The 22,667-nt window shown below is 41.0% G+C and overlaps 1 protein-coding gene across 1 annotated transcript; it reads left to right on the top strand.

Annotated features, from left to right (window-relative positions):
* Positions 1-516: 516 nt before the first annotated feature.
* Positions 517-21,652, top strand: cpne5a (copine Va). The gene is made up of 6 exons (XM_062426885.1): positions 517-611; positions 11,691-11,731; positions 12,512-12,558; positions 18,230-18,333; positions 19,469-19,508; positions 21,572-21,652. The coding sequence occupies exons 1-6, from the start codon at positions 517-519 to the stop codon at positions 21,650-21,652; spliced, it is 408 nt and encodes a 135-aa protein (XP_062282869.1).
* Positions 21,653-22,667: the final 1,015 nt, after the last annotated feature.

Here is a 22,667-nt window from a genome sequence, read left to right as displayed (position 1 = left end):
AAACAAAAAAGGAAAAATACAACCCGAGGTAATATTCACGCACCTCAGTGCTTATTTATTTTGTGTTTAGTAGCTCTTTAAACCAATTTGGAGCCAAATAACGATCGGTCCAGCCACAGATCGATGGATTGAATCTGCAACGAGTGTCAGTCGCAGCCTCGCATGTAGCAGCATGCAGGCAGGAGGGGTGGAGTTCACAGCTTTTACTTTTCAGGCTCTCCTCTGGCAGAAGAGCTCATTCTGTGCCAAGAGAACAGGAGAGCGGAGTTGGCTCTGGTGCGTCCTGGCAGTCCAGTGTAGTCAATTCAAACGCCTCGTTGCTGCAGCCTCCCATTAAACTTTCCATGCTGTTGCCCGTCCGATGGACAGTACTTAGGAGGTTTATCTGGACCACATCCTCTCCTGCTCGCTCGTCGGCTGCGCTCCGGGTCTCCACCGTCGGCTCTCCAGGTTCAGAGGGACTCTCGCGGCCCGGGGAGCTGGCCTGGGTCTCCCGCTAGTATGGAGGGAGACGTTATGGACAAAGTGGAGGCCACGGCGACGGTCCGAGACTTAGACCCCATCAGTGGGAGCATCCCGGCCACCAAAGTGGAGATCACCGTGTCCTGCAGGTGAGTGCACCTCTGCGCCGCTGATGCTGTTTCTGCGCCAGGCTTTGGGAAGCTCTGCGCGCTTTCGCTGTGTTTTGCTGTGAGAAGCACCATTGTTTGTGATGAATAATGTGCCACTAAACATCTCAGTGCTCAAAAACATAAACCAGAACCGCGTTCAAAATTGTGAGGAATAGCTGTAAAACTAAAGAAATATAAAATTACAATAGTAATAGTGTGGGTAAAATCTTTGCAACAGTTAAAAAAGATAAATAAAAATACGGATCTAATTGTAATACTTAACATTTGTATAGAAAATTCACACAGCACTTTAATAACATTGCAGTAATGTCCAGCATCCACCAATCACAGTTAGACAAATGCTGCAAATCTGACCATCCCTAAACTTTTAAGCTTTTGTTTATTTGCCCTGTTTATCATAAATATTTAGTCTGTAGCATCTATTTAGATGAATCAGGGTCTCTCTCTCTCTCTCTCTCTCTCTCTCTCTCTCTCTCTCTCTCTCTCTCTCTCTCTCTCTCTCTCTCTCTCTCTCTCTCTCTCTCTCTCTATCTCTATCTCTATCTCTCTCTCTCTGTGAGTGTGTGTGTTTGCGCGCGCCAAGTCGCGTGCCACAGTAGATATCGCCGCGGTAGAGTTTATTGGCGTGCCTGGGAGGTTTCCCCTGAGGCGGTGTGTACTGTTGGCTGTGAACTGCTTGACAGGCTCAGAAAGCGACACGAGTTTGTCACAGGAATGTGAACACCAGAGTGAAAGCTCAATTGTTCTTTCCTCGTTTTCAATTAGCTTTCAACTGAACCCTCACAAAACTCCCCAAATACCACGATGATGGCAAGTGGTTCGGCTGATTAGGGTGGGGCAGCGCTGGTTGCAGGGAGAGTCAGTGTTTACTGTCTACTGCTGCAAAATATAGTGGATTTATATAGATCGACAGAAACAGTTGGTGCCGTTTTAAATAACGTTTCTCTTTGAAACTGGTGTTCATATGTGTTACAAAGATCTCCCCACCCGTGCATCATATTTCCATAATTCACAGTGTTTGCCTCTTTGCACCTGCTGGCTATGTCAGTGTTGTATACATGTAAATGACGTGTTCAAATATGCACCACTGTTCCGGCAGAGAGTTTAGAATTTAATATACATAAAGCAAGAAGGATTTATCAACCAAACATCCTGCAGCCACATTTTTCTTCCCTCCCCTTCCCCATCTACATTCTTTTCAAAATCTCCATCCACTCAGTCAGCTATCTGTAGGGGGAAATTGATTGATTGTCTATTGTTGTAAATTCTGCTTCATCATCCACTTGAAAATTCTCAAGTTGTACAACAAACCCAACACTGCTCTTACAATGTACCTGATCTTATTACCCATTTTGGATATTAATTAATTAGACACATTTTAAAACAAGCTAATCTTCATTCACCAGAGAGGTTGAGTGCAGCTTAAGATGGGTATTTAGTTTATACTAATATATAAATATGTAAATATCCAGTTGTGTGTGTGTGTGTGTGTGTGTGTGTGTGTGGTATATATAAGCTGTGGGCTTTCCTGTGTGTATTTACTGTATATGTGTGTTTTTCCATTGCGGGGCATGTTGTGAGTAGTAGCTGGACTCGTGCTTCCCTCGTGTTTTTTTTTCTTCAGACCTTCATACTTTAAGCTGGGATCCGTGTTGATGCCCCCTGGCTGTCGATCTGCAGCTCCCTTGTTTGTCATTAGTGTCGCTCCAAAACAAAGACTTGCTCCAGGACTCGGTTTGATAGAGAAGAAAAATCATTACAGTTTTCACTGGGCCTTGATACATTATCTACTTTAGATTCAAAGACTTCAGGTCCTATTTTCTTCCTTGTGACTTGTGGAAATTGCTACAGTAGCTCATGTTTGACCTCTGAGGACTGCTCAAAAGTTGAACGTACAGTATATGAGATACACAGCCATGCATGCCGCCACTCCCCCAGCTATCAGCAAGTGTGTATTTGGTTCATCCAGGAAACAATGGGTATATGTGAGTGAGAGGCACAGGCTCCACAACTCTGTGTAATTGATTTAGTAAGCCTGAAAGCTCTGAGATTGCAGCGCATATGGAATTGAATTGTGGCGTGCAGCCCTACAGGCCTTCTCATAACCCTCTGCCAATAATACAGCAAGCCCCCTGACAAACTGGAGGGACTGAGGCAGACAACCCCTTATCAAAACAGGTGCATTTTGCTGTGATAGCACATTGTATGTTCTCTCATGGCTCTGATTGGTTTTGTTTACAGGTCAGCCAGTGAGCTGAGCCCAAAGCATCTGCTTCTTAGCAGCGAAAGCTATATACTCCAACTCAGCCATAAGATGGCTCTTCAAACTCAAGTGGCCTCTATTCCTGCCATTGAACACAGTTCAGTGGTGGAGGGCCAGTGGTCCCCTGGTGCTTTTACAGGCTTGATCCCAACTCTTACGTGTCAGTAATGAGTGTGTTCATTAGTTAATATTTAAGCAGCTCTGATGAATATTTCATGAGTTGTCTATGCCGTTTGCTACATCATGCTTTAATTATGAGCAAAGTAGTGAGTGTGAGTCCTGCTGGATTGTAGAACGTGCCCTTTCTATATCTCAGCTTACCAGACCGTCTCAGAGTTCCCATGTTCAATGACTTTAGGGAAACAGTGGCTCTGTGGTTCCACTGTGAAGCACACTTTTGATAATGAATGTTGGAAAAATGTGCACACGGACAAAAACCACAACGCCCCTAAAGGCTTGACACATCCTCTAATGAATGTGTTTCTCTCTTTGGTTCATCGCAGTACAGAGCCATGTACAGGATGTTAGTAATGCTTTGTAAATACTTTGTTTACTGTATGTCCTGCTGTGACCATAGTGAGTGAGGAGAATCCCTTGTAGCTGATAAGCTTGACAACCCTGACAAAGGTTTACAACCCTTATCGGAACATGGGGGGGGGGCTTATTTCTTGCTTCTGAATGATTACTTTTAGGCATCTCATTTGTGATATAATCTAGAAGAAAATGAAGGGAAATAAAATAGCAGAATGATTTGATGAAAAGCCAAGATTTAGATTTATTTCACTCTAATTCGAAAAACAGCTCAACAGAGGAAACATTATAAAAGATTATTGGCCCTCTGCAACGTATCAGAACACACCACAGGTATGCTATTAAAAGTGAAATGGGCTGACAAAGCCACCCCCCCATTTTCCACTGTTTTTACCCTCCCACCTGACAGCTTAAACATTGAACTTAATCAGCCACCATTGGCCATTTCATGAGGACAAAAATGCTGCATCTTGGCTGTCCCCTCCTATTCTGCGCTATTGCTTTGGAGCTTACTATAACCACTCATTTGCAGTGATAGATTGGTTAGAGTAGCCCTGCATCCAATCAATGCATTCCATAGCTGGGGGGATCTAACTCAACCAGGCCACTCAGTTCCCGAGGGATTCATTACCTGCTGAAATACACAAGAGGTCACATGACTGCCTGCATCCTGTGAGAAATGCCTGCAGAAGAGGATCCCTGGCGCATGAGGCCACTGATTGCTGTTCCCTGGGGTCAATCTGAAAACTTCTTGATCTGAACTCTTCCTCAGGCAATCATTGCAGCCAAGGAGGGAAGCCTAATAAAGTCATCAAGACGATTAGGATGTGTGGCAATCTGTCAAAAACAATTGCTTGAGAGGAGCAATTCGGATGCAAGCAGTGCAACCAACCTATTGTTTGATTACTTGATTGTGTTGCTGTGGCCTGTAAGTTTGTTGTTGTTGTGTTAATAGTTGTTGATCTCATTCAGTCTTGGTTCCCCATTCAATCAAACCCTGCAACCTGTTTTTTTCTGGTGGAAACATCCTTTTGTTTTGCCCTGGCAGAAAGCAACTTTGAGTTGAACTAGTTTTCATTGTGCAAGAACATAAAATATTAATAACAGATTTCTCTGTAAGAGATACATTTCAATTTGCAGTGATTTTACTGTGCCGTTCTTTTCATATCGTGTTCTGGGTTAAGACTGACCTGGGGCAAGCTCTCAGCTTTTATCTTGCAGGATGACTTGTGTCTGTAAGTGATGTGTCACATCTGTTTTGGGGATCGTGGCTTAGAGACACAAGGGTGCCAAGAGAGGCAGAATTTTTTTTCCTTCCAATTTTGGGGATGTAAAGATTGCAGCAGGCGAGTCTCACAGGTCGATGAAGCGTATAATTATGCATGAACCCCTGACACAGTGAAAATGAGTTTGGATCCCAGACACTTGGCTTGTGTTGGTGTCAGTGATATTAATATATTCTCATTTGGGATGTATGACAGTAGAGGGGGATCCCATGGAAACACAATTGTGGTGCAACGCCAATGGTGTATGACACTCTGCATGTGGCCTCTGTCATCTGAAAGTGTTGATTGGAAAGACAAGAAAAGTCAAGAGTGTGGTGCAGCGATAAGGAATCAAGCCAGTCCCTCTTGGCTCAAACGTACCAAGCGGCTTTTGTCACTATTTTCAGAGGAGTATGTTGGTAGATTTCTTTGTCGGGGGATATTTGACCTAACATCACAGCTTGTCTGGAAGATGTGAGAGCTGGAGGCGGATTCGTACACAATGTGACAGGGTGCTCAGCGACGAGTTTAGCACATAATGTTGCATATGTTGAAGGTCTCTCTTGCTGACAGTCATAAATGCAGGCCTAAACAAGCTACTCATTGTCAGCTTATTGTTATTTCTGTTAACGTATCTGAGCTGGGAATCCTTCTGTTTGGTACATTTGAGTGGCTATGTTATACAGTAGCCAAAAGGGACATTTTCTGCCTGTGTGTGTGTGTGTGTGTGTGTGTGTGCTTTTGCTACACAACTGTGTAGAGCTGAAACACCAGGTTTGATAATTACAAATACAATTATGTTTGCCAAGGGTCCTAATTTTAAATATCACACACTAATGGGGGGTGTCAGTCATTTTGAATGAGACAGACACAGATGCAGAAGACACAGATTTCCTCGTGCTCTGTTGATGACAGAAGATTTTACACAATATGAAAATGAACTGTAACTTTCCTAAAATAATAATGACTTTTTTTTTTTAGATGATGTTAATTGCATAAGGAATAATGTTTTTAGAAGAAATACATTTTGAAGTAAATCTTGCTATGTTGATTGTTTCTTTCAATAGTTTATTCTTGGGGTCCACAGGGGCCCCAGTCAGTCCATGTATGTTAAATATGTTGGTAGGATGAAGGTTAAATGGAACATGTGAGGCCGTACTTTTGACATCATCAACCAAGCTCATGATTGGTGTTCAAGTTGTAAGAACACAGTTTGCTTGTTGATAATAATAGCTGTTTTAGATATAACCAATGATTTTTGTTTTCTACATGTCGATGTCATACTAGGAACAAGAAAAGGACAGACACAGTATGGATTAAACCCAATTTTATAACCAAATTGGTCGCCACCCGTTAGGTTTACAATTGGGATGAGTTTCTGTGAGATTGGTTGTGTGATGTGGTGTTTGAAGGGATCTTGACTGATTAATTGTTTGAGCATTTCCATGGTGTGATTTCCCACATGCCTGCTGTTAAAAGATGCATTTTACAGTGTAGTGAGCTTGTTTTAATTTTATCGGCGTGGCATTTTACATGTTGTACCTAAGTCTTGCCTCAGACTGTGCTGTGATATAGAACTGGGCTCTGCAGCAGAACAGACAGATCATATTGTCTGTGTCTTCCAGCCATCTGGGTCAGCACCAAAAAGACAACACCCTGTGTGTTATGCTCGCATCCATCTCATCCCTCACTTATATTATTAGTGTTATACAGTGTTATATATATATTATTAAGATCACTATTGAGATTGACCCTGCTGTCTCCTCTTCACACTTGACTGAATCCACACTTTTTTTTGGAACAGAAAGATGAGGGGAAATTGATGGGAATTCACGGTAGGCTAAGTGCAAAGTGCTCTGCCAGGGTTATAACAGCTGTATTGAATCAGTATGCGCATCTCTCCCAGCTCCTTGCAAAAAAAAAAAGAAGAAGATAAAAACACCCTTTCTCTGCACCAAACCCTGAGCTGTCACAGTGTGCAATTAGCAGGGATATTATTCCCAGGTTGAGCATTAGTCACACACCAAAAGCCAAACCGAACCAGGGAGTCACAGTGTATGTGCATTCTCATTCATTATACTACCAGAAGAGCAGCTTTACGACTGAGATTCTGTCACTACCTACAAGACGGCCGCCCAGGGAGTGATCTGCTGCTGGTATTGTCGACCCGGTGAGATCGCTGGTTGAACAGAAACTGAATAATTAAACAGATGGAGGAGGAGAAGACACCTGGTGCCATCACAGTGAAGGTCAGCAGATGGCTCTGTCACTAATAAAGGAACCAGATTGCATGTTGAATGTAATGGGGGGGGGGGTCGTCTTGAGATCCAGACAAAAGAAACATTCCTCTGGCATCATTATCTGTCACTACACGAAGAATTCTGTTATGCAATGCGGACAGAGATAATTTTTTATAATGAAATTCAGGAGTTCAGCAGATTTTATCAGTTGTGTAAATTTGTCGTCTTTAATTTCAGTGCAGGAGCTCCCTACATGCCTGTATCTGATGACCTTTCCTCTATAATGTACTGTACATACATTTTTATGAATTACAAAATACCCTCAAGGAAAGCAGGAATATTTTTGTCCAACTAAGGTGATTCCTCTGGTTTATAAAGGGTCAGTTGACCTCTGCAGAACCATATATACCTCCCCTCTTTGGTTCTCTGACTCTTTGACCCCCGAGAAGCTGCCTATGGGTGTATTAGATAAAAAGTAGAACTACTGACTCTATGTGGGAATACAATGTCTGTCCTCAGTGAAAAGAGAGACTACCTGAGGGCAGGAGCGAAAGTGAAGTGACAGAGTAGACTTGGAAATTCAAACCACCCTTCACCCAGCCATCTCCCATTGTCTCTAATGTAGTATAGAGACTTGCCTTCGTCTAACCCAGTCAGAGACTTGACTTTCAAGATTGCATTTGCTGTGTCCTTTTAAGAGCCAATGAGGCAGCAGCTCATACTGGAATTTGCCTGCCAGTTTCAAGGGTATTTAAAACCACTTTCTGCTGAATTAGATGTGATTTCTCCAAGGTGCCAATTATGATTTCGACAACTCTAAGAAAGTGGTGGAGAATTAAGGGACTGCTGACAATAAGGCACTATGGGTGCAGGAATTAATTCACGCATTTCTTAGTTTAATGATCAGCCACATGGACCAAGGAGCTGCTGAAATATCTCCAGTGACCTGACCGAGAGGGACCGTGCACTTCTTATATATTCTCTGAAATTTTAGCAGCAGAGTTTAGCAGCCAGCCACATTTTAGAGGTCAAACCTTCTTCACCCTTGGCCAGTATTGGAAACATTTATCAATATTTTAGCCAAACTAAACACTTTTTGATACATTTATACAGCCAGAGAAGGTTGGCAGATTTGTGTGCAGAGCACATTAATCAGTTATGTGACACTAATTCAATGTTTAACTGCTTCAACAGCTTTTCCAGGTACTGCCTTACTTATTAATTAAAGTGTGCATAATCACAATCTACAAGCTTAATTCACTGATGAATAAACAAACATTACTTTGTTAGGGATGATTAGGCAGAGAAAGAAAGTTATTAGACTGAGATTTTTTTTCTTTCTCACGTGAGATCGAATTCAGTTTCTTATAGTTTTGTTTGTTCTACATCTAATAATACTTTCCAGACTCTTACTTCAAATGTGATAAAATATTAAAAGCTCCTATGACAAGAGGAGATTATTGCACTCAGAGTTTTAAAGAAGGTGGTGAGATCAAAAGGAATAAGAAAAACGATGTTTGCCATCATTCACATATTTCAAATTAGATAGTCAAAGTGCCACGGTATGAGACATGGCTGATACATGAGAAGTGGTGCTTCTAATTACTTTTGTCCTACTTTCCATGAACATCATCTTCATCAACAAACTTTTTCTACATCAGGTTTCAGGATAATGATCTTCTCTTATCCCACTGAGATGTGTAGAGAGAAGGAGTTAACTTTTGAAATAGGCAGCATTACTTCAGTGACAGCAGACGGATTATCTGAAATGTTAATACCCATCCTGTGGCACCGTTGTGTGTACTCTGTCCATGTGCACAGTAAGATGGTGGATTAATTTGTATTGGTTTATAAATATATACCAATTATTTCTTCTTGGAGTAAAAATGTTCAGCGGGAGCAAAGTGTAGTTCAACAACTCAAATAACAGCTCGTAGTCTGCAATAACATGCAAAAGTGAAACAGGATGTTTTCCCATTTTCCTTTTTTTCACATGGATCATTCTGTTCTGTACTGAGAGATGGGACGACGTGATGGACAAGCCAATTGTCAGAGGGTAATGGATGCCAGACAGTAACAGGTGGATACAAAGAGGCAGTTAGTCATGGATGGCTTTGTTATCTCCAATGATAATTACACTGACAATGTTCCAACTGTAGTCAGGTCAGCCCAAGGCTAATACCCAAAAAAGCCGCATCTTTTATCCCCCCACGTATCCCTGTGACGGAAGATTTTGTGTCCAGGAATTCAGAATTACATGTACATGAATGATGTCCTGTTGCTTGGATTCAGGCCTGAAATCTCATCTATATTCATTGAATTCCTGCTGTCCCCTAAGGGGAGGAGGATTGTTCTCAGCTGCATACAAGTTATTTATTGACACTGCGAGAAATACTAGAAACGAGACATATTTATTGCCTTTTGCATTCCCCTGATCTGCTGTGCTAATGAGATCACTAAAACCATCTGAAATATGGCTCTTATCTAAAATATTGAATGAAGTAGTTGATGGAGAGGCTCATTTGTAGCACAGTCTTCACCTTTTAAAGGTTATATCTACCGTGTTAGATTGTACAGTGGCAGAGGAAAAGAAAGGGAATGACTTGTTGGGGAAATGTCCCTTTGTCTCCCAAAATAACACATATATTCCAGTCTGGAAGAGGCTAAAAATAAAGACGGCATGAATAATATTAATGCTGATTGCGACTCTGATGATGATCAGTGAATTGGATAGCTCCTCCACAGTGAACAAGGTGGTGTTTTATTTAAGGATTCAAGGTGTGGGGAAATACTATTGTAGGTATTCTGATATGGAATAGTAGTTTTTTTTCTTTGATTGTGGTTCAGACTGAGGGAGACTGAATGAGAACTGGTCTGAATATGTGTAATTCCTGAAGATATACTGCTTTACAATAACTATCAAATTCATGACATTATCAGTACAAGGGCTGCAGTGATTCCAGGACACTCTTGTGGTTGCTAATTGAGCTTTCAATCTAACGTGGCAATGTAGATGCATAGTTTTTTCTTGCGGCCTGTTTTGTGCCCTAAGGCCAAATCCGCCAGCCAGGGCAAAAACAGTTTGATTGTACTTTCACTTTGCACTACTGCAGTGCTGTGTCAGAACTGATTTACTGTTAAATGTCAGTTTTTCTTCAAGGTTGTCATTGATGTATTAAGATAACTTTTTGCCACATATGTATTTGAGTTAGGGCTGCAACTAATTTATATTTTTAGTTATTTTTAATCTGCAAATCATTTTCACAATTAGACAGAAAAATGTCAGACCCCCAAGAGCTGAAGGTGACGTCTTCAAGTTATTTGTTTTGTCACACAGCCCAAAACACAAACATATCCAGTTTACAATAATTTGAGACAATAATCTTCACATTTGAGAAGCTACAGCCACAATGTTTGCTGTTTTTGCTTGAAAAAGTTCAAATAGATCATCAAGATCTTTGTTTTGGTCTATTAATTTTATTTACAAATTATTGCTGCTCTGATCAGAGTCCTTCTCTGGTTGAGTGATGACTCCTTGCACACATGAATGGGGCAACAATTATCTTCTTTGAGACATTTCATTGGAGCTAATGGCTCAAATTGTGATAATACAAAGTACAGTGTATCATTCATGATATCATGGTATATGTAATGATGGTGTTTTGGGAAAAGTCTCTGTCATGTGACCTATAATTCCGGCTATGACTATTACGCCAAAATACCTGCACAACCTGGTGCTGTTCCTGGAAACTCTGAAATGTTGTACTTCCTTTGCAACATCACATACAATGGCATGTCAGAATACCATATAAAAGCTTAATTAAGTAAAGTAAATAAGTGAGTAAATAAATCGCCATTAAAAAACTAATCATAACAATGGGTCCTATTCAGTTGTAACAACAGCTTCAGTATTTGTCACACACATATGTACTATTCAGCTATGACATATTTCTGTTGATAAGTTACCTACATAAAATATGTATGTGTGTGGAGGAGAGATGTTATGGAGAAGGATGCTGCAGATAGAGCTGCTGGGCAAGAGTAAAAGAGGAAAGCCAAAGCTGCGGTTTATGGATATTGTTTAACTGATTGTTTCTTAGCAGCATTTGTCAAAATGAAATAGATTTGAATTAAATTTTGTGGAAAGTCAGGCCATAGGCTAAAGAACACGTGCATCAATCACATCCAGGTGCACATTTGGGAATTCTGTCAGGAATGCTTCATTTTGAAGTGGACAATTGTGAAAATTGTTACTGTAACTTCCTGAACTACTGCACAAAAAATCTGGTATGAGAATATCATGGTTGGCTATCCATTGATGCAGATAAAAATCTAATCATTTTCTCTCATGAGAATAAATGCAGAGGATTGTGCAGCTTTGGTGAGATACGCGCTCTGAATTCTTTGTAGTGACAAACAGTTATAAGTAGCACCCATGTTTTCACCCCTACCTCTGTGTCCTTTTACTGAGCTTTAATGTGCCTATTGCACTGCTCACTGGAAAATTAAAACTCAAGGACATTATGGTTTATGTGAACCATTACCTGTGAAGATTACCTTGCAATTATCCTGTAGCTCTTTGCTATGGGATTTTTTGATAGAACTCCACAAGAGTGGAAGCATTTACATATGAGATACCTTACACACCTTACAGGAGATGGAATTTCCTAATTGTTATGCTGCATTAATTGGACTAATATCAGCATATGCTGTAGTCATATGGGGTTTTGATGTGTAACCATCCTTCCTTCTCTTACAGGAATCTTTTGGACCGAGACACTTTCTCCAAATCCGACCCATGTAAGTTCCCAGCTTTTTATGATGCCTAGCTTTTCCTTGGGGAAATTTTACCCAGAATATGGTTCAATGACACCTCCTCTCCTTTTGCAAAGCTTTCCTTTTTTACTTTTGCTGAGCTTACTCTGATTCAGTTTACTCTGCTATTTGAAAGTGTTCCTTCAATAACTGCATATCATTTGCACAGTAATGTGACAACCTTTCCTCACTGAGAGCTACAGAAAGTACCTTAATGCATGCAGGGTATAAACGCTAGCCTTTGAATAAAAATGGATATCTTTTGGTGGGACACATGGGGATCCGCCATTAAGGCATTTTCTTTGATACTCCCTATATTTAACATAATAGGGAGGAGGTTCAAGCCCTTTGTGTAAATAACTTAAAAATATCCCACTTGCCCTGTATTGTATTTGCCTGAAGATGGACCTTGGGATATATGACAGGTCACATCACGTTTGCCAGCCTCAGCTTCATTTGAAGTCACAAAATCAAATAAAAATCAGGAGAATCCCACCATTAAGAAATTGTGTTTCCTCAAGCTTTAGAGCTTTGTTCTTTGCATGTGGACATCATACTCTGAATTTGATGCAGTGCAGCATCATCAAGCTTGGCACTTTATTATGCTGTCAGGTTGTGGCAGGATAATTAATGATTAATGTTGGCAAAGAAAGAACAAAACAAACACTATTTGAAGAAGCATGATGCTTGATTGAGAGTTTAGTGACAATGTATTCCTCTGTTCTCTATCTCTCTTCCTTTCTCTTTCTCCTCCTCTCTTCTCAGTGGTTGTGTTGTACACCCAGGGCGTGGAGTGCAAACAGTGGCGAGAGGTAAGAGATCACAGCTATCCCTCTGTCAGCACAACTCAATCAGCCTGTCTCCTCCCCACAGCAGCACAATCCCTGTTTACAACTGAACCCTATCTCTCTCCCCCTGCTGTGAGTGCCAATCATTTGCAATTGACCTTGCGAATATCCGCACGTTGGTCAGTACTGCGTTAGCTGTGACTGATTTGCTGATTAAGGTGACAGCTACATGTATCGATAAAGATTTGCCTCTTTATTAAAGTCCCTCCTGGCTGTTGGCCACTGGGCCTTAATTAGATAACAAGACAGACGGTCCTTCAGGGATTATTATTTGTCTCTTTAATCTTAATGAATGCAAATACAGAGAAATGGCAATTTTAAATTATGTTTCAAATGAGAATACAGGTTAATTTAAGGATTTTTTACACTGTGATATTTGTGTAAGCAAACCTGACCATTCTTTATACACATGTAACATTTTTTCAAAGCCCAAAGTCAGTCAATTTAGAATCATACAGATGTTACTTCGCCAAAATAAATCCAAGAGAGTAATATATGTCAGTAGGAAGAGGAAAGGGGAATAGACACAGGCAAGAACAGGAAGAGCGCCCACACCTCCAAAAGAGCAAACAGGTAGTTTGTAATTCAAGAGTAATCCATGACTCTGACATTTATAACAAATGTGGAATGTAATACCACGTGTCCAGTTCAGCTCATCATAAGTACACAAGATAGTCAATGCATCCAACACCAAAAGATGTGTAAATGGATATATTAAAGTTTAGACTACCTCACCCATGGGACAGCGTGTCAGCCACAACACTGTCTGCCCCCTTTTAATGCTTGATCTCAAGGTTGTAGTCTCGCACCAGCAGAGCCCAATGCATCCAACTGCTGGTTAAGGATATACATCTGAGCTAGGAAAACAAGAGGGTTATAGTCAGTGTACACTATCACTAGAAATGAACTGGAACCGTCTTACACTTTGATATGCTGAAGAGCGAGGCATATGGCTTAAGTCTCCTCCTCACGGGTGGAGTAGTTCAGCTGATGATGTTTCAACTTGACTATGAAGAAGCATAAAGAATGGCACACATCTCTATCTTGCAGCAACACAGCACCAGCTCGAGAAGCACTTGCCTCAACCTTTAGTTTGAAAGGAAGAGAGAAGTTAGGTGCAGGCAGGACAGGAGCGCTGCAGAGGAAAGACTTAGCAGCATCAAAAGCATATTGACTTTCATCATTCCATATAAAAGAAGCAGCAGGGCTACACAACTTGGTAAAGGGAGAAACCACCATAGAAGAAGAACCAATCTTGCCCAAAAAAGGCTGAATTTCACATCTGGTAGTAGGAGTTGGATAGGACAGCACAGCTGGGACCTTTGCATCTGTTGGACGGACCTGCTCATGACAAATCAGTTTCCCCAGGTAAGTGACAGTGGCCTTTCCAAACTCATACTTGGTAGGTTAAAGGTCAAGGATGCCTCAGTGAGCCGTTGGCACACCACAGTCAAACTGGCAATATGGATGGTAATTCACCATCCATATTGCCAGTTTGACTGGTGTGATGTACTCCAATTACCGTAATTGGAGTACATCACCACGTCATCAAGGTAGTAGTGGTGGAACGGTTCACAAAATCCGTGGTTCAGTTCATATCACGGTTTTATGGTTCACGTTTTTTGGTTTGGTTCGGTTCATATTGGCATCAGACTTAGGTATCAGTAAATATGGTGAGCTCCAGTGGCTGTTAATGGGCTTGGCTTAACTAGGTAGTTGACCTCTTTCTTCATTATCTCTCTTTTTGTTACAGGGCAATGGTAAGCATGCAGTTTAATGGGAGCAGTAGTACAGACATCCATGTCATGTTTTAATACATTGGTACATGATGGCATGTTCTTGAACAGAGTGGGATACGAGTGAAGCAAGCTGACTACATCATCCCGCTGACATTCAGGAATGTAGGACAGATGTGTTTCTATTTTAGATAGGAACTCAGAGTTCGGTAACCACACTGCTTACCATCAGTAGGCACTGCCAAACCATCATCAGACATAGATCTCAAACAAACGAAGCAGAAGTCTTTTTGGTGGTGGCAGTCTCTCTAGTTTTTCCCGCTCATCATGGGCAGCTTCCCTGGAATGATAGGATTTGAGCATGTTAATGTGGCACAATCATGTTTTTCTTCTGCATTCTGGTGTGGGAATAACGTTTTGTACTGTGGACCAACGTAGCTTGTGATACGTTTTGATGTGAGACTGGGTTGGCAAATGAGCACTAACACAATCACTACAGCAGTAGGAAGGGTGAAGGGTGGTAATCTGAGAGAAACAAAGGCAAGAACAAGAAAAAACACACACCACAACCCTACGGCCGTAATAAATATATAATATATTCAATCTATATGCATTCTATCTAACAGAAAGACAGATACAAATATTTTGCTGCTGTTTTCACACTCAAATCATTTTTGATTGAATGAGAGTGCTCTGTTTATTCACTCTGCAGAGATCTTGGTGTACTGCTGTTGCACAGTGATATGACACAACTGATTTAAGAGCAGGAAACATTCGGCACCAGGATACAACGTGAAGGTTTCAGTTAGAATCTGTGTTTTGATGGGTGGGAAATGGAAGTAAGGACTGTCAGCTAAAAATAAGCTTTAGTGGTATATCATAGGTTAATAACATGAATTTCAATCCAGTGAGATGCACTAAATCCCACCTATACATATACGCGCACTGTTTAACATACATTTGTGAGGACCGTCACTCGCATAATATATTCCCTAATACTAACTGTAAACCTAGCTTTAATTTAAACCTAGACTTCACCCTCAACCAGCCCTTTGAAGACTGCTCAAGATGCTCTCACTTTCCAAAAATGTCCTCACTCTTGATATCCTCACATGCAGTATATACAACAACAACACACACACCGAGAGACTAGTGCATGACATTTAAACTAAAATATATAATACAAATTACTGTCTTTTGCAAATTCTGCCTTAATATGTAACCTCTCTTCTCCAAATCAAAACCTCTGCTCACCAGATCAGATCTCATGACTGGTTAAATGCAGTGAATTACATAAGATTGCAAAATTTGAATGTCCCATCTCCCTGGCCAATTTTAAACCACGAGTCTATCTAGTGATGTCTGTGTTTATTTTTGATGTGCTTTTGTTTGTCTGGCTTGTTTTCTTTCTCTTTCTTGTTCTCAGGTCTCTCTTGCAAAAGCGATTTTGATTACCTGATTAAAAAGAAATTCCATAATAATATTAATGAATGAATTTTCAAGTCTGACTGCATAATAAATTTGCTGACGCGGACAGTTGATATGAATGGTTGATTGATGGATTGGCTCGATGTTTGATTGATTGTTTAATTAATTTGCTGCTGAAATAAATATTTTGCATAAAATACATTTTTTTCAGTACTCACAGAGAGCAAATAATACTTAGGCTTAGTGGCTGATTATAATTTCTGCTCACATGCCTTTCAAGGGTGGTCAGCTGGCTTTGGCTCACATTAACTCAACAATGATATTCTTTTCTAAAGCCAAAGACTAGTTTCACCGATCAACATGGAAATGTGGATGAGCATCAAGCACAACTGCACTCTCCAGGTAGGAAGAGCCTCCTACACCAATCACCTCTGGTTACACTGCCCCACATCAAGCTTACAAACAGTGGGTGCTGCCTGAACATCTCTCCCTGAAAGAGATATGGGCCTGTGTTGTTGGTGCAGACGACAGCTGGCTTTGTGAGCAACAGAGTCAAGCTGTGCAGTATTGATAAAGCTAAGCTCCCCTTTTGCGACTCTGTCATGTAATGTGTTTCTGTACTCCTGAGAGTAGATGAGGTCGGTTGGAGCACCTTTCACTGTGCCACCAAACGTAATCCATTTACTCCTCTGTGGAACAAACTCTCCCATCGACTGCTTCCTCATTCACATTTCTCTATCAAAAGAATAATTTGGACCAAATGGTTATGGATGAATTGTTTTTTGATTCCAATAGGAAGCCTTCATCAGCTCCTGATGACACCTGTGCACCCATGATTAGTTTTTTGTCAGCTTTCATGGTCAAATATATCAAACCATGGCAGCAGCCCATCATTCTGTTACCACATTACTTTAAATTCTTAATTTATAACTCCCTCAAATGTAATTTCTCCTAGTGCATGACTACCACTTTCACTCAACTGAGCAGTTGACACAATATTACTTCTTCCCTTAATTCAAGCAAATCCTGGCCTTTCCACTCCCACTCAAACTCCTAGATGTTAATCTTTATACCAAGAATTTTCTGGCACACCTCCAGTGCCCAGATATCCTCATAGCAGCTTTTTTTCTGTGGGAGTTGACAGTTAATCGAAGTGTTTCTGACTTTATAGGCCGACTGTAAAGCGACTGTGTGGTAGGAATAATATGAACTGGGAGATCTTTTATTTCCTCAGATGGCTATTGTTTGCTTTGGTGATCATTCCTCTTCCTTTGTTAAGTTTGGCCTGAGACCAAAGTGAATATGCTCATTGACCCCTGAAGCTAGAATTGTTGTAAGCTGCCATCCTCACTGTGGAGATTTTTCTTCCTATCCATCTGTTGGAGTGGAGTGCTCACACTTTCTGACAGGGAGGAAGCAAAGAAAAAAAGTTGTGCCACATGGTTGTTAAACTTTAATAGGCTTAGACACACTTTTGTTTGATGGCAGGTTACACTTCCACAAAGCCTTTCCCTCAAACTGTTATATGTTGCACATAATCCAGCTGGCATGCCACTGCATTAGCACAGGTGTCCGTTTGTTAAAAATATTCTGCTGCTGTAATATCACTCTGCATGGCTCCCCTGTTAGCTCCATGTTGAGTTTTACCCCCACTGGATGTAATCACAAAGGTGTGAGACTGTAATCCTGCTGTTTCATCTCCTCATTAAGACCTAACACTGTTATTATTAATTCACTGTGTCAGTTTATGGTAACACTCTACTGAGGATATTTTATTTATGCAGCTTAGCATCATCTCTCTAACTTTGAATTATTTATTCTGAATATAATTAATGTGTGTTTGTGCAAAGGGATGCAACACACTCTGTGTGTCTGTTGATTTCTTTATCAGCACATCACCTCATCCAAAGGCCTTGCTCTGTAACACTTTCATCTGTGCAGGAGGCTTCCCATTTTCCCTCTTAACACCAACAGGTGATTGTTTGCTATCTTCCCCCCATTTGTGACAGTTCCCTCGTGTAAAGACAAAATGTGAAAGTCAATGCTTTCTTTGCCTTTGTCATCCCTCCATCAGCCGCCCTTTGTTTTGAAGTGGTTCAGAGAGCGGCAGTGGCGTGAACGTGGTAATTAAATGAGTGTAATTGGACTCAATAAAGTGGTTTCCTCAGGCTTTCTCCACCCCAGCACAATGAGGAGAGGTGGAGAAGAAGAGCTGCCAGTGTGTCATCATTAACTTCTGTTAATCAAATCTGAGCTTATCCAAAGCCATGCATTCACACAGCTGTGGGGAGAACATAGCAGGGGTGGGGTGAGGTAATAGAGCAATAGATATGGTATGACATATTTATCATATCTGGTATGATATAGTTTCTGAGTGACTGCATGATGTGCTTTCTCAAAGATCTGCGCTCATCTCGCTGCTCACATTTTTCTCGTCTGTCTTTTGTCCTTCTCTCCTGGTTCTGATCTAGTTTGGGAGAACAGAGGTGATAGACAACACGCTAAACCCAGACTTTGTCAGGAAGTACATCCTGGACTATTTCTTTGAGGAGAAGCAGAACCTGCGCTTTGACGTGTGAGTTATTCTGTTTGATCTGGTCCTCTGAGGACATGCATCGAGGTGTGTGTGTGTTTCAGATGCGCTGCCCTCTTCAAACCCAGTCCCCCAAATCATACTTTTTTTCTTCGACAAGCTTAACATCTTTCTGCGCATCCACTCTCCCTCTTCCCCCATCTATCACTTCATTCCCTCTTCCTCTTCCCTGTCTTTCATTTTCTCTCTTCAAGTCACTTTTCTCTCGTTCTCACTTGTCTCTCTCCTGAGGAATTATTCATTGGTGCAGTGTCTCAATACTCATTCATTGAAGAGAGATGGGTATAAGGGTGATAAATATTTCATATAAAGTTTTATTCTTAATCTCCCTGCTGCTGAGCAAAGCAAATGTCTGAAACCGAGTCCCATAAAACTCACAAAGACCCCTGACATCCTCCACTCTTTCACATATAGCTGCCTTCCTCCTCTTGAAAAGGCCAGACGATTGAGAGGGTCAGGAAGGTGCAGTTTCATTTGTAGATCTCCCAGAACCGAGTCAGGATAATTTCCTTTGCTCCCCCCCTCCTCAACTGGAAGAGATATGCTTCCAGAAATCCACGCTTTTCCCCCCACTTACTTCAAGCATGAAGTCCCTGGTGCACTTTCAGGATGTATCCGGGATCGAGCCGCAGCTCTCTAAGGATTTTGAGACACTTAATGAAGTCATTTGGCATGCTATCATGATATGACTCTGGAAGGGAAAAGGAAGGAGTGTATCCCCTCACAATTAGTGTTACTCATTTACATCTCTCTTTTATCACAGAGGTGGGAGCCAAGGCATACTGAAGTTAAATTACTTTTACATTAAGTTTGACTGGCAAATGCTCAAAACTTTCTCTGCATTGGTCTATTGTTTCAATACGATCCCACAGGCATAGAACGGAAATTACATTCATAGTATAAAATGACCTCCTTAATTAACTGTCACATTATTGCTTACATTTTGTTCGTGGGCTGCTCCCTTTTGTTTCCCCACTGACCCAGGTGTGTGATTGACAGGCAGAAAATGTCTACACTGCAGCCAGTTTTCCTTTATGAGAGTCAGTAATTTGTTAGGTCTTCTGATGGTTTGCCCACATGGTTGCTTCTGTGATTTGTGGTCTCTTTGTGATTTCAGATACGATATTGATTCTAAAAGTCCTGATCTCGCAAAACATGTAAGTTAAGAACTTTTCTTCTTTTGTGGATCATGAGCTTCACTTTATTTCTAATATTTTTTTGATCTAATACCCTTGCATGTGTCTGACATTTAGGTTCTATGCAAACCAAAGTTTGTGGCATCTGAATGCTCAAATATATCTTGGAATAATGAGTGAATTATGCTTCAACTGCCAAAATATTGTTTGTTTTGAATTACCTTCCACCTGCATCAATTTATAAAATGAGGTATTTTATTCCTCCAGAGCTATGATAATCAAAGTTTCGTTTGCATCTGGCATACCTTCATTACCTTTTTTCAAAATGAGAAATGAAGCATTGCACATCATTATTATCAAAGCTTTTCAGCACATTTCCCATAGTGGTACGTAGTGCTTTTTTGCAATCTAGATTACACATTTCCAAGACAGTTATTCAAAACAATATACATTGCATTTTGCAGTGCATTTATTGTAAAATAAGGGGAAGGGGACAGTGCTTTGTAATAGAACATACATTCAGGCAAACAGCTCATTAAACTGAATGTGTCTTATTCTCCAGGGTTTTTCCTACTATTATACGGCTTAGGTGCAGCACCCAAGTGATTTTTCACAGGACAAGCTCTTCCACACACAGGTGAAGTGAAAGATAAATGTTCTACTCAGGTTGATGACAACGATGCTTGTTCCTGTAACTGCATTAAAAAATATAAAGTAAATAAGCACTTTATCAAACCAGCCTGTTCAATTAGAATCATGCATGCATGTAGAAAAGTGATATTTTCACTGGTTAAGTTAATAATGAATTGTTATGAACAGGCTCAAATTAAAGCTGTCTGTGTGTGGTAATTGTTTAGCTTAGTTTGCAGTATTTAGATGTGAGTAATATTATTTATTTTACTGACATCTTTATATTTCTTTCCAGTGAGATATTATTGATTTCATGTAGTGACTTTGCTGTTGTACTACTATTATTAATACTATTGCTGCTCGTGATATTTTGTCACATTTAAATATAAATAAATTATAATTCTGTTCTGAATTCTTTAAAAAAAAAAAGATATTGAGAGAACAACTCTTTAGTAATGAAAAAGAACTGATAAGAATATTGATAAAGAACCAGATGGATAAGAATAGGACTATGGATAATAAAATGTAGCCAGCTCGCTGACTTGGGAGGATGAGAAGGTCGCAGTTCAGATCTCTTCACTATAAGCTTTGTTTTACCAATGCTTTGTGATTGATGATAGTTATGGGAAAATGCATAGTTTTTAGTCAATTAACATCACCCCCTTCCACACACACACACACACACACACACACACACACACACACACACACACACACACACACACACACACACACACACACACACACACACACACACACACACACACACACACACACACACATACGCACCAAAGCCCTCCAGAAACCTCTTGGGAAAACCCTCATCATTAATGCTAAAAGCTCCTGCTCCATACTAAACAGACACATAAAGAATATATTTGCAGCACTTGGTTTGCATACTACCAAAATTCCCATCATTAATTATGCCTCAGTCACTGTGATGCTTTTATGATTGTGTTTTTGCATTGTGGTGTTTTCAAACCCTTCATGCTCTGGAAACTCTTTCAGCCGTTACTTCTCTTTTACTCTTTCATGTTGTCTTTCAACTCTGAGACTTACCTTCTGCTGTTTCCATGCTGCTTATCTGCTCTTTCACATGTCTACTTTTGCTCTTCTTATTTGCACTTGGTTGATGACAGTCTGGTATTTGAGTTGTGTGCCTTCTGTTCCATGATATGCTCTGTTGTGTCACTGCGGCTGCCTGGTCTCTTTCTCTTCCTCCTCCTCCTCCTCCTTTTTCCTCCTCCTCCTTCTTCTCCACCCTGGAAGCCAACCGACTTTAACGTACGTGTCTGCCACAGATGTCTTAATTTATAACTGTACAATGCTTATAAAGATGCTTAACTCCTCACCAACTCTCATTGTTACCCTTCTGTGATCCACCTGAACGCCCCCATCCTTTTGCCCCAACCTACGTCTCTCTCCATCCCATTTTATGCTCCCTCACATGGCAGGACTTTTTGGGACAGGTCCACTGCACACTTGGAGAGATTGTGGGCTCTCCTGCCAGTCGCCTGGAGAAACCTCTAGGGTGAGTCTTCATTTTACTATTTTCAATCTAATTTTGCACAATTATGTGTCTAGATTAGGAGCCACTCAGAGCGAGGAAGTGTTTTTTTTTTTTTTTTTTTTTTTAACTCTCTCAAGCAGACAAACAGAACAAATTTAACTTTGCAGACCCAAGTTTTCAGATGTTATCAGATAATGAAAACTCAGGTCTACCTCTCCACCTGTTCAAAGGTGACATGCTTCTGCTGGATTTTGCGCATTCCAACAAAGATGAGGTGATGAATATGTCTGCCTTCTAGAGCCATCTGTATCGTACATTACACTGCAAGATTAGACCCATGTGCTTGGATGGGTAATTGAACACGACCGGGAGCTTCCTCAATGAAATTACTGTCATTAAGGAGGCGATCTAGCACAGAGAGTAGATTGAAGTCAGTGTGAGACACATGGCAATATCGACCCTGCTTCAGCGTAAATTGGGAAAATATGAAGCCCTGAAAGCATTGGCATCCACAGATTTGTGCGTAGCTTTCTCAGTTGTGTCTTTTTTCTGAGTGGCCTGCCGAACTATGAAGCTTGTGTTTGTGTGTGAGGCTGTGAAGTCCAGTGTGTATGCCTCTGTGTGAAGTATGAGGCGGCGCTGGCCCCTGCAGTCGGGGGTTTGTGTGAACAGCAAGGCTTTGGTGTCGACCATGAACTCTGCCAGAGACTGGTGGCGGTGGATTACAGAGCTTGGTGCCCTTCAGTGCTGAATAAGAGGATGAGCAGGATCAAGAGACAGTGTTCACCAGTATGCTGTAAACTAGGCCGCACACCCCACATCAGAGGCAGGAGGGAGGCTCGGGAGCTTCAGGCAGACATGGCGGACAAAAGTATTGATTCTGCAGCTTCTAGCGGGGCACCTTGTCTACTGCTGAGACTCAACAGTGTTGCAACATCCAATTTAGCTGCAGCAGAAGGTGATGATGATGATATGGTTGGTGTTATAGTCCGCAGGTTACAAACTGAACAAATCAGCCCTTTTGAAAACATTCACTTGTG

This window comes from Scomber scombrus, chromosome 10 (genome assembly GCF_963691925.1).
Source record: "Scomber scombrus chromosome 10, fScoSco1.1, whole genome shotgun sequence".
NCBI lineage: Eukaryota > Metazoa > Chordata > Actinopteri > Scombriformes > Scombridae > Scomber > Scomber scombrus.
The sequence above is the reverse complement of the archived record's forward strand: the minus strand, read 5'-3'. Positions and strand labels throughout refer to the sequence as shown.

Bases quoted from the DNA above. Each gene is read 5' to 3' on its own strand.
- cpne5a (XM_062426885.1), top strand. From the start codon at position 517: ATGGACAAAGTGGAGGCCACGGCGACGGTCCGAGACTTAGACCCCATC. The intron at 12,559-18,229 runs GTAAGAGATCAC...GTTCTGATCTAG, and splicing joins AGTGCAAACAGTGGCGAGAG to TTTGGGAGAACAGAGGTGAT. The intron at 18,334-19,468 runs GTGAGTTATTCT...TTGTGATTTCAG, and splicing joins CAGAACCTGCGCTTTGACGT to ATACGATATTGATTCTAAAA.